At 42.9% G+C, this 12,793-nt stretch overlaps 1 protein-coding gene across 7 annotated transcripts in view; it reads left to right on the top strand.

Moving 5' to 3' along the window:
- Positions 1–6,098, top strand: part of LOC105921476 (transducin-like enhancer protein 1) — a 39,793-nt gene extending 33,695 nt beyond the window's left edge. For 6 of the 7 annotated variants that reach the window (XM_036143832.1, XM_036143831.1, XM_036143835.1 and 3 more), the window contains 5 exons: positions 698–945; positions 2,057–2,204; positions 2,378–2,528; positions 2,625–2,701; positions 4,382–6,098. In XM_036143832.1, the coding sequence (XP_035999725.1) occupies positions 698–945; positions 2,057–2,204; positions 2,378–2,528; positions 2,625–2,701; positions 4,382–4,489 (732 nt within the window). In that variant the 3' untranslated portion in view covers positions 4,490–6,098. Of the gene's footprint in view, positions 1–697; positions 950–2,056; positions 2,205–2,377; positions 2,529–2,624; positions 2,702–4,381 lie in introns of those variants that run through there. The other variant, XM_036143833.1, reaches the window with a different exon arrangement.
- Positions 6,099–12,793: the final 6,695 nt, after the last annotated feature.

The raw sequence follows: 12,793 nt of genomic DNA, 5'->3' as shown, positions 1-12,793 counted from the left end.
TTTGGAACAAAGTTCTGCAAAGCCTGAGACGTACTAAAGACGTTATTTGCTCAATCTTTACTGAAAGATCCAGATCCAAGAGTCTCACTAATGAACTATTTTCCCAATCGCTGCAGGGTGATTGAAGAACGAACGGTAAATAGACTGAACTTGTATCGCTTTTCCAGTCATACTGACCTCTCAAAGCGCTGTACACTAGAGCCACACTCACCCAATGGGAAGGGGAAGCACACATTGTAATACCTTGTGCTTCTCTTCTGTCCAACAAATAAACTTTACAGAAAGTCCACAAAAAATAAGCTTCTCTTGTTTTGTTCAAAAGATTTAAGCAACCAGGGAGAGATCTGAATTATAAAAAGTTGACCAAAAGCATCAATGGAATATTATAGTTGACGTTGTTGCAGTTTTTATTTGGTTTTTGTGTTGCCATCAAATGTCTTCTGGAATTGAGAAGTTATCTGGTGTGCGACACTCCCATGTCGCACACATTCGTACACTGATGAGCAGCTCGGTATGCAACTGGTTGGAAGCATTCTGGGCACTTTGCAGACAAAAGGTCTCAGAAACATGGGTGAATACGCTGTTCAGGGACATTCCTATGTAATAAACCAGTTTCCTTTTAAAATAATAATTAAAAAAAAGTGTTAAATGTGTATTTCAACAAAACAAAAATCATTTTTTTTTTCTGTCTCATTAGAACCGAGACAACTACATCCGCTCTTGTCGTCTCCTGCCCGACGGTCGGACGCTGATCGTGGGCGGTGAGGCGAGCACGCTGTCCATCTGGGATTTGGCCACGCCCACTCCCAGGATCAAAGCGGAGCTGACGTCATCCGCACCCGCGTGCTACGCCCTGGCCATCAGTCCCGACTCCAAGGTCTGCTTCTCCTGCTGTAGCGACGGCAACATCGCAGTCTGGGACTTACACAACCAGACGCTCGTCAGGTAAGAAACCAGACCTGGTGATTCCACCACTAGAACCGACGATCTGACCTCAAAACAGTTTTTATGTCTCCTTAAATGTCTACTCCCTGTCTTGGCTTAACGATGTTTGTAAATGCAAGTCGTCGCACACTAGAGCTGGACGATAGTTCAATAACAATATATATCGATCGATAGACGTGTGGCGCGATAGGAAAAAACAGGGTCGATAAAATTTCGATAGTTTTCCTTCCTTCCTTTCAGCCTATCATATTAGTTGATGCTACAGTCACTACTTCCTCTCGACCAATCGTAATCACGGACCCAGGCACGCCGTCACAAAGCGCCGCCCTCTCAAACCACAACACAGAGCACGTGAATATGTCGCAGCAAGGAGCGGCGGAGGAAACGGTCCCAAAACGGGGTTTTACTAGTTCGCCAACCTGACAGAAATAAACCAGTGATTTGTAAAACTTGCTAGGAACCGGTAAAAATAAAGTCTGGTAACGTAACCACCTTGTTTCATCACGTAAGCCGCTCAGCCGCTCACACACGCAGCAGCGCGAGCCGTTTTAGCCCCGCGCCGCTCCGCGTCATCTTCGGAGAAATCTTACAGAGCTTCTTCCAAAACAAAGCAGGTATAGCAGCTAAACTGGGCTCCCTTCTTTGTGATAAAATGGTATTGGTATATTTATTTTGGTCATTTTACTGGTCACTTTAGTTTATTCTTTGTCAGTATTTAATAACATAACTCAGGTCTCTTAAGTTATTTTTCTTTAAAAACAAAATGCTATTATGGTTAAAAACAGTTGGTTAAATAAAAATTTAATTGGAATTCTGTGTTTGTGTTCTTTATTAAAATTAAATAATTTAGCTATATCATAAAATGTCCAGGCAGAGCTGCACATAAAATATGGTTTTAAGTATTTTCAATAATTATCGATATCGATCAATATGCATTTTTTTTTTTTTTTTTATCAATAAGCTTTTTTTCTATATCGTCCAGCCCTATCGCACACAGAAGATGCAATAGTTATCTTTTTTACAGCCTCTACCGCTCATTTCACTCAGAGGATATTGTGTCTCGGCCCTTTATTTAATCGTGAACCTGTGTGTGTGTGTGTGTTTTCTGCAGGCAGTTTCAGGGTCACACAGACGGAGCCAGCTGCATCGACATCTCTAACGATGGCACCAAGCTGTGGACGGGAGGTCTGGACAATACTGTTCGCTCCTGGGACCTCAGGGAGGGGCGGCAGCTGCAGCAGCACGACTTTACTTCTCAGGTGCACACTCAGATAGGGAAAACCACCAGGGTACTATTTATAGCCAGAATAAAAGTTGCCCAGAAAAATATTAGAGAGAAAGCAACAGGTTATAAATCCCAGGTGGAACAACTTGGTTTAAAAACCTCAGAGCTCATGGTGTGTATGAAATCCGCCTCCCTCCCCCCGTGCAGATCTTCTCTCTCGGCTACTGTCCGACGGGCGAATGGCTCGCCGTTGGAATGGAGAGCAGCAACGTGGAGGTCCTGCATGTCACCAAGCCCGACAAATACCAGCTACACCTGCATGAGAGCTGCGTCCTGTCCCTGCAGTTCGCTTACTGCGGTAAGAAAACTCAGAGTCTGGTCATTTAGGTGTTCCCGTCTTGCTTTTGACTGCGTGTTGTTGACGACGCCTTCGTTTCTGGGTCGTTTCACACAGGGAAGTGGTTTGTGAGCACGGGAAAGGACAACTTACTGAATGCGTGGAGAACACCATATGGAGCAAGCATTTTCCAGGTTGGTAGAAGAAGTTGAGACGATATCTGATCAGAAGTGTGGCGTGTAAAAGTGTAACGCTGGGTTTAGCACACCGGCTCGGTCGTGCCGCTCCGCTACCTCAGCACCGACTGTGACTCTGTGTTAGCAATTAGTGTCAAGGTACTAAAATGTCAGGATGCTGTCCACAGCACTGCAAAAACAGAACTAAAAATAAGTAGAGTTTTCTTGAAATTAGTGCATTTGTCCTTGATTTGAGCAAGTAAATAAGACTATATGCCAATGGAATGAGTATTTTTACCCCTAAAATAAGATACTTAGATATAATGCACTTGAAATAAAGTGATGGAGATGAGTTATTCCTATTTTAAGTGCAAAAAAATCTTATTCCATTGGCAGATTAGCTTATTTACCTGCTCAAATAAAGTAAAAATACACTCATTTCAAGAAAAATGTACTTATTTTTAGTGAGCTGAGTGGGTGTGTGTTTCGGCCGTATGTTTCTGGAGGCGGTTCCCTCTGAATGACCCGTTTTGACCCGCGTGTCATTTGAGTGCATTTCTCTCTCTAGCGCCCCTAAACGGTGCCTTTTATGTGCATTATGGCTGCCGAGGCTCACTACTACTGAAGAAGGATCGCTGCTCTGATCAAATCTGGCTGTGAAATACAGTCACCACTCTGGTGATAAGTTAAATAGTAGTTTTAAAGGGGAGACCCGTGTTATTGCTACGCAACAGGCAAACTCAACCTTTAGTGCAGGTTTGGTGATCTGGGGAGGATTACAGTCCACAGCACCAACCTAGTTCAGAACGTAATAAAAATCAGCAGAATAATAATCTCTGTGTATATTCTTATAGAATGCAAAAAGATATTCTAACAATCTTTAAAAATGGCTTTAATGAGAAAGTTTGCTGATGCAGAAAGTGGAAATCCACGCTGCTTTTCATTCTTTTTAACCAAAGTTAGTTGATATTTTTTTTGATTACTTTATTTGAGTGTTAGCTCTTTAAAGCACTGTAATATTTAATGCATGGTGATGGGACTCTGGTTCCTGCAGGATCAAGCGGTGGAAATGTCCCGCAGGGTGTCATGACATCAGTGTCACAGTTTTATCAAGCATGCTATGATAACCACTTATACAAGAAATTGAAGAGCCACACATTATGCTTTTTGATTTTATTTTATCATAAAACCTAAATTCATCTTCACGTGCAGTTTTTTTTCTTTTTTCATATTTTTATTAGGAAGTAATGCACATTACAACAATAGAGATGTGCATCCATATGAACAGCCTTTTCATATAGGGTATCATAGCAAGTAACAATATGTACATATTGGCACCATAAAGGTACTGTGCATCTGGAAGACTTGAGAACAAGGGATATAGTCAAACTTCCAGGGTGTTTTTGTAAATTAAGTGGTACGAACAATACACCACGCAACTAAAAGAAAATAAAACGAAAATAATAAACATCGTAATAATAACTAAATAACAATAGATCTTAATAAGCTATAATTAAATATAAATAAAGCCCCTCAGAAAAGAAAAAAAATAATATAATTAAATTAAATCAAAAAAAAAAAAGAAAAATCCAAAATTAAATAAACAAAGGCAAACAAAAGGGGGAGCGAGGGGTTGTGCAGTTTTTCTAGAAGCTTCTGTTTCTCACTTCTTCCCTTTTCCTCCTTGTGTCTCCTCAGTCTAAAGAATCCTCCTCGGTGCTAAGCTGTGACATATCTGTGGACGACAAGTACATCGTCACCGGATCAGGAGACAAGAAGGCCACTGTTTACGAAGTCATCTACTGAAAGTATAAGAACTCCCACAAACATTTCCTGTTTTTTTTTTTGTTTTTTTTTATAAATAATGCTCACCTGGACTCGTGACAGGGACTTGCACATTTTTCCATCCACTGAAAAGACAGAGAAGATATTGGATCTGCAGATATTTATTGTGCCTGTGAGCCTGCCTGCGTAGACAGGTTCTGTTGCAGCGCCGCGTTACCGGTGGAGGAAGAGGAAGCGGCCGCGTTGATGTTGGCAACGACTGCCTTTCCCCCGGTGGACCCGCTGCTGTTTGGTGACACATGGGGACTCTTTCTGATGATGACCACTAAATTCACTGTTACAGCCACAGGGAGACGCGCTTAAAACCCGGACTCCAGGGGAAAATGTGGAAAAGACCTCGGCGGCCAGAAGGAAACCAACCAACCGACAGACGGACGTTTAACAGCGTGTACGATTAATGCTGTTTGGTGTTGTGCTTCAAACACGGCCCTGTCCATCTCTCAGCATAGACTTCTATGACTTTTGAACCTCGCGCTTGCGCCCTCGGTCTGAGAAGACGCGTTTCTTTGTCTTAGCAGTAACCCGTGCTCTTACTAACCGCGCTGTAGCGCTAGCTGTCCTCCTACACACTGTACTTCTGTTGCTAAAAATACCCACGTGGGCCGTCTTACAGCGGGTCTAACAGAGCGATACCGCGCCGACACAAGTCATACGACTTTCTGCCGTAGATAAAAATGTAAAAGGTTGCCGTCGTGTGAAGGATTCTCAGCGCTGTTACTAAAAGGTTCGTTATTAGGGGGGGGGCCTGGGGGTGTTTTTCTCCTCTAAACATGTTTTGAAAGAACAATTAGTGGAGACCAGAAATAAGATTTTAAGAGATTTAATTAATTCCCAAATCCCATTAATGCCCGTCTCATCTTCTACCCTTTTTATGGGCTCGTTTCTAGCCTAAACCCATGTCTCCAGGATATTTACTGAGGTTAAGGCGGTGTTTCGGTAAGAGGAGAGGAAGGCTGTCTTTTTATTTCCCACAACCTTCCTCCAGTTTGAGCTGAAGAGTCCACAGGTCTGTTCTTTTTTTCAGTTCAATCCCCATCCCGCCTTTATCCGCGAAACACTCTCTGTCTTATTGTTTGAATGGTTTACGCTTTGTAAACTGGAGCCGACTATGATTATTCAGTCAGCTGGGTTAATCTTTCTGTGTTAGTGGGAATTTCTGGTTTAAAAAAATAATAATAATAAAGGACCATGACAGTTAAATAAATGACGCGACGTCGGTCAGATGGTGTCCCTTATTTTAACATATTGAGATAAATTACTACCGTGCTGTTTTTTTTTTTTTTTCTTGTTTCAAAACATATTTTAACACTAGAAGATTAAATTATTGAAGTCATACTTCAGTTCAAGGAGGAATTTGTCATTTACACAGAACTCATTACCTGTTGCTCTTTCTTTTTTCTGTAAAAATGTATATATCCTTTTTTTTTTTTTTTTTTTTCCTACCTGACATGCTGTAGAAAGGACAAACTGTTTTTTGTACATGTTTTACATTTTAATCAGGAATAACTCTAAATGGTCTTAAAAGTAGCCAAATGATCGACTCGTCTCAATAAATGTGTTTTTTTAAACAGTCTGTGTATTGAGTATTTAACTTTCAGATCTAGTCAAAAACACAAGGAGCTTTTATATAAATACACATAAGTCAAGGTGGCTTCCCAGGATTGCAAATGGGATACTTATTTAAAAAGTGGAGATTTATATATATTGTCTTCCGGTGTGTAAATTATTTGAAAGTGTGTACGTTGATCAGAGACATCTCCTTAAGCAACCTCAGTGGTTTTAATCCATCGGTGTGTCCATCTCCTGCTCCATCCTGCCACTCGTGAACAAGAAACCAGGACTGATCCCCGACCCGGAGAGTGCCATCTAACTTTTTCCAGAGAACCATGGTTCAGATCCTGTAAACGCACCAATCAAACAGGATCATTCACAGGGTGAGTCCAACCTGCATTGGAGGAAAGCTTGAGCTGAAAATGTGGACAAGGACCAAATGATGCCTAAAAGCCTCCCATAAACCAGGGAACCTCCAGAAAATGGCTCACAGACACTGTCATAAGCCTTCTATGCCACAGAAAAACATGAGGATACAAATCTGGTTCACTGTTCCATATACTGTTTCTATAATTGGTATTTTCAGGCCTCCTTTTTTCGATAAATTACTGCATCAATGTTTTGTGGCATGGAGGTGATCAGCCTCTTTTCTGGCCAGTCACTGCAGGTATTGGTACTTTAGGCAGTGAGAGTAGAAAGTAGGAGCCAAGTTCTGCTGGAAAATTAAAACAGCAACTTAATAAAGCTCATCAGCCGGGTGAAGCATAAATTGCTCTTAGGATTTCTTTGTTGACGGCTCTGCTGGCTTTGGACATGATAAAACACAAGTGGGCCAACCCCAGCACCTGAACTGGGTCCCATAATCTTCACACTGGGTCTCAGTGAACATGGATTCTGTGCCTCTCCACTTTTCCTCTGGGACTTTGATTTCCAGATGAGATGCAAAATTTACCTTCATCTGAAAACAGGACTTTTGACACCGCGTTTTACCTTAGTCCAGGTAAGACACTTCTTGTTCTTCCACTCAATTTTCCGATAATATGCTTGTATACAGCAGTCTGGGAACAACCATCTTCTTTAGCACTACCCTTTGATGGCTTACCCTCCTTGTGCAGCTGTATTTTACTCTGCTAGTTAACTCTGTCTGTAGTCTTTCGCATGATTGTGTAGCTTTCTGACAGACTGAGACCGTTCAAAGGCCGTTTTGACCCAATAGATTAGGATGTGTCACCATGAGTCAAACTTTTCTGCAATGGTAAGTAGTTTTTTTGTTTTGTTTTTTTTACCCAAAGGTCAGGTCAGAGTCGAACCCAGGTCGGCCTCCGTACATGGGTCGTGTGCGCTAACCACTGCGCCACAGAAGCACGCAGGTAACTAGTTTTTTTTTATTAGCTTTAAGCCATGATTAAACAAAAATAAACAGTTGGGAAATATAACTGTGTAATGAATCTGTATTCCAGTTTCAGCTTTTTTTATGGGCTTGCTGGAAACATTGGCTTTTTGGTTGTTTAGATGTTTGTTTAAACTGCACGAAGACTCAGATTTAAATTTTTATGTGCTTCCAGTTGTTTTCATTCATACTTGTATTTGTAAAGACATCAATGGCAAAATCTCGACAAAAAAAAATAGAGCTATTGGTGAGCAATATGATTTTTTAGTATTTCGGTTTCGTGTCCTTTGTTATTCAACCACAGGATTTGTGCTCTGATCGTATTTTAAAAGGTTTTTTCAAGTGTCAAAACTCAGAATTAGGCTTTTAAAGCAAACTCTGGCTTGTTTGTGTCGATATGAGCTCAGCAGTCACACTAGAGTGCGGACCAAACAACAATTATGGTGTGAATTCATACATTTTCAGCTTCAGCCAAACCCCTCGCTGAGCCAGGTTTATGTTGCATTGTGGGATGCGGTAGAGGAAACAAACTAAGAAATAACAAATAATGTCTTTTTAATAAAACATAAAGTCCTATGCAACGTTCAATCCATCATCTTGATATCATTCTGAGTACTTAGATAATTATGCATGAAATAGTACTGTGGAAAAAAACTTCTCTACTAGCTACACATCTGCTTCCTGTATTTGCATTTTTGACATTTGATAAACACAAAAAAAACCTTTTTAATGCCGTTTGTAGTAACATGTTTTGCTTCACTTGCAGCTTTCTCTGTGAAAAGAGGCCGAACCACCTTAAAGGTCGCACATTAACGACCCCTTCATATGTTTCGCAGCAAAGTAAATTAACTATAGGTTTGAAAACATCCCAAAACAAAGAGTTCTGGTTTCAAAGGGACTTCCTGAGGATTTCAATAGTTATATTTTTCCACCTAGTAACAAAAAACGCCCCATTCTTCCCAGGAAGTGTTGTAGTCAAGAAGACTGACTTAGTCCGGGGTCTTGGCGGGGGGCTGCGGTGTGCAGTCAGCGGCTTGCCAGGTCTGGGGCTGATGCCTCCGCTCCCCCCAGGGGGCGGGGGGCAGGGATGGCAAGGGTAAGGTGGGGGGAGGGAGGGGGTTTATTAGGTATTTAGGGGGAGGGGGGGGCTCTGGCCGGGTGGCTCGTGCGGGTCGTGTTGGCCCGCCCTCTTGGGGGGGCCCGGTCCGGGGGGCGTCTGGTCTGGGGCCGGGGCCGGGGGTCGGGCACAAGCAGTCGTATAGTCGATTTGGGGTGACCCCCCCCCCTTTGGTCAGTGTTGGATGTGAGTGTTATGTGGGAATGTGTAGCGTCTTTTTTTTTTTTTCTCTGTGTGTGGTGAGTGGGGCACAAGGGAGGGATGGGGTGAATGAGTTTTTTTTTTTTTCCAGGTATGGGTGTGGTCCGCTCCCTCTCCCAAGAACATCTCAAGTCTCCGATAGGTGCGGAGCCCATCCCCCCACGTCCTGCCCTCCTCCACTTCGTTGGCGGGCGCCTTGGCCCCCTGGCGCATTGGTTGGCTTCGGGTTTGGGGCGGGTTTCCGGGCGTGCGCCGGCCCACTCCCGGCGGCCTCTTCGCGGGGCCTGGCCCCCCGGGGGGCGGCCGGGGCCCTCGTCGCGGGGGCGGGGCGCCCCTGGGGCCTCTGGCCCTCAGGGCCCATGGCCGGGACCACTTCAGCGGGGCTAGCTGCCGGCGGAGCCCACGGGCTCGTCTCCGCGGCTCTTGAGGGCGTCGGCATTGCGGTGGCTGGGGGATTTCCTCGGGGTCGTCTCTGCTCCTTCCTTGGGGGGGGGGGGGGGGGTGCAGATATCCTGTGTCGGCCCCTCCTGCGCGACCTGCTTTAGGGGCCCCCTTGGGAGTCCGGGGTTACGGGTCCCCTGACGCCTGCCTCTGTGCTCGGGGAAGGTGGGTCTTCGGTTCTCCACAATCACTATCAAGCTATTTCTGGATAATCTTCACCTAAACTAGTGCACTTTCACATCTCCCACAGGTGCTGGGTCCCAGGTATTAAGTGTTCACTTATATACAGTAATCTTATAATTTATTTATTTATTTATTTATTTATGTTTTTTCACTTTCTTTTTTCAAATATCACATTACACATGTCAGCTTAAATAATAATACATATGATTTAGCAATGGTATCAAGGTGTTACACGATTGTATCTGTTGCTTTATGTATGTTGGTTGTGCTGTTCTTTTTGTGTCTCTTTCCAGGTGACGGAGCAGACAGAGGACGTTTTATCATTCTCTTCCTTTTATCTCCTCTTTCACCTCTACTCTTTTTTTTTTCTTTTCTTTCACTTTTTGTTCTTCCTTTACTCTCCCATTGTCATGTCCATATAATTTGAAATTCTCCTTGCAGGAATCATAATAAAGCTATTTACAAGCATAAATCAAGTGTGGAGCACTATGGCGAAAGCTGTTTGCTCCACTTGTAAAAGCAAAATCTGTCGAGCTCTATCTGGCATTGAGATATCAATTCCTATTGCCATATTGCTAGACAGGACACTGGGGAAAAAAAAAAAAAAAAGCTGCCTGCAGCACCTAACTTCACCTTAGATGCACTGCCACAACATTTAGGCGAACCCGAACTTTTATCTAAACTAGACTCTCAGCTACATGCCACTTGTCCAAAACAAAAAATCTGTCAAGGCAATAACAAGTTGAATAGCTGACCCTAAAGAGCCCATACATCCTGTTTTAACAAATAATAAATCAGTAGCAGGCAGAGGGACAGGAGGTAACAGGTGGAACTACAAAACGTGTCGTTTTCTCAACCCTGGCAGGTAGGGGCCACGTCAAAGTAAAAGACTTCTCCAGTTCCGTTAAATGCAAGTCGGCATTTCAAGTAAAGGGGGATGTTACAGCTTTGGTCTTGAGGAAAAAAAACAGTGTCCAGCACATCCAAGACTGAGTAAAAAAAAAAGCAGCAAAAAGTCTGGACTGAACAAGAGGAAAACTTTATAAATATGGTCTCAAGATGGGTCTCCAGGCCCCAAAACACTAAAAAAACAGCTCAAGTCTTCGCTGTGCATCGAATATGCTTGTATAAATGAAAAGTTTAGTTAGCCTACTCGGCTCATCAGCTTGCAGCTGGGAAGAGAAGTTAGCACTGTGGAGAGTTGTTGTGTTTTTTTTTTATTTTTATGGAGGTATTGTGTAGTTGGCTGTGAAGCAGAGCAGCTGTTCAAATCAACTGTGTGTTAAATAAGTGAATCCAATCCCCCGCTTAATACTAACTCCGACAACAAACAGACTAGCTCAGTGTCTTTCCCCTCATGTAAACTGTAAATCAGATTAATTACTGTAAATATATAAATCTGTCTATCCCCGGCGCTCGTACGCACAAAAACACAAACGGATACATCATGCGCACACACACACACACACGCTGTTGTACAAAACGAGGTGATTATGTGGCAATTACAGCAGACACTTTGACAAAATGAAAACTGATCCTTGGTAGGGGGGGAGGAAATGGCAGAAATGTCGCTCCGATTCTCGGTCCATCCAGAGATTTCTGAGCTCTGAATCCCAGCCTCCTCTTTTGATCATCGCGGCTGCGGCCTCTCTCCGATACGCAGATGGATTATTCCGCCTAAATCTCCCAAATCCCTAATCCTATTTATCTCGACGCCACACACACACACACACACACACACACACACACACACACACACACACACACACACACACACAAAGGTGCTGCCTACTGCTCAGCTTATGTGTACAGTATGGGTGTAAAGTGTGTCTAAATTCATTTCTATATATTTCATAGCTTGTTTAAAGTGATATTTTAATCTGTGCTCATTGGACATGCTTTGGTTTGGCACTTACACTGCAAAAACGGAACTAGAAATAAGTAATATGTTCTTTAAAATTAATGTATTTGTCCTTGATTTGAGCAGGTAAATGAGATGATTTGCCAATGGAATAAGACTTCTGCACTTAAAATAGGAACAACTCATCTCCGTTATCTTATTTCAAGTGCAGGATATCTATATATCTTATTTTAGGGGTTAAAATGCTTATTCCGTTGGCAGATAATCTTATTTACCAACTCAAATCAAGGATAAATACTCTAACTTTAAGAACATTTTACTTATTTTTAGATCCGTTTTTGCAGTGTAAGAGTGCGTTTCAGTGCTAATGTAGCATCTGTGTTCAAGCCGCTTCTGTAAACGTGTCTGTAAATAATGATCAGATTGTATATTTGTTATCGCCTGGCTGAAATCTCTAGTAAATCTGGACTTCTAATGTCAGCTGGAAAGACGAGGCGCGGTGAAAATGTCATTAAATCACAGATTATATTTCAATGTGTGGACATTTCTTTTAACATGAGCTATGTAATGACTGTATATCTCTGCAAAATCAAAACAATCAAGAAGTTTTATCATTTTTATCCATCTTTGGGGGGCGGAAAAAGCAATCCACAGCAGAGCAGCTGTAGAAAGACAAGCTGCGACACACCTAAATCACACTGATTCCCCACAAACCTCAGCAGAGGGTAACAAGCGCGCAGCTGTTGGCAGAGTGAATAAAATCAAGCCTTTAAAACCATTACACCCAGTTACGCTCTTTTCAGGCTGTTGCCTCCATCTATTTCCCTTTCTCTTTGCCTCCTCTGTCTCATTGAAGCTTTCCTCCTCCTGCTCCCCTTCCTTCCTTCCAAAGCCTTTGTATGTAATCTCATTTCCTTTTTTTTTTTTTTTTTTTTCTTTTAATCCCTGGTGGTCCTTTGCTTCCCACTCTCACTCGCGCCTTTCTCTGCGCTTTCCACAAGTCTCTCATTGTGTTTTAGTGGTAAACCGATTTTCTCTCCTCTCAGAAATCCACGCCGCCTTCCACTTCTCTATTTCCCCTGAGCTTATTACCTTTTTTTCCCCCTCCCTCCCCAACCTTTCTTCTACTTTTTTCTTTTTTTTTTTTCTTTTTCTGACACAACACTACTCAGGTTGCTCACTGTGCATGTGTTGGTGTGTGTGTGTGTGTGTGTGTGTGTGTGTGTGTGTGTGTGTGTGTGTGTGTGTGAGCGAGCAAGTGAGCGTGCTAATGAGCTTAGAGCTGTCTCCCTCCCAAGGTGAGGTATCATGCTGAGGTGATCAACACTGCTGGAGCTGCAGGTATCAACCACAAACACCTGCCTGGCTGAGCACCGCTGCACACACATGTGCTCCCTGCACCCTCCCCCTTTCACACACACACACATGCACACACACATATATAAAGGTGATTTCCTTTCCTTCGCACACATTCAACAGAAATAAATAATTCCCTTCTCCCTCCCCCCTAACAAATATAAA

Source organism: Fundulus heteroclitus, chromosome 12, assembly GCF_011125445.2.
Source record: "Fundulus heteroclitus isolate FHET01 chromosome 12, MU-UCD_Fhet_4.1, whole genome shotgun sequence".
NCBI classification, from domain to species: Eukaryota; Metazoa; Chordata; class Actinopteri; order Cyprinodontiformes; family Fundulidae; genus Fundulus; species Fundulus heteroclitus.
This window is presented reverse-complemented; position numbering and strand designations above follow the sequence as displayed.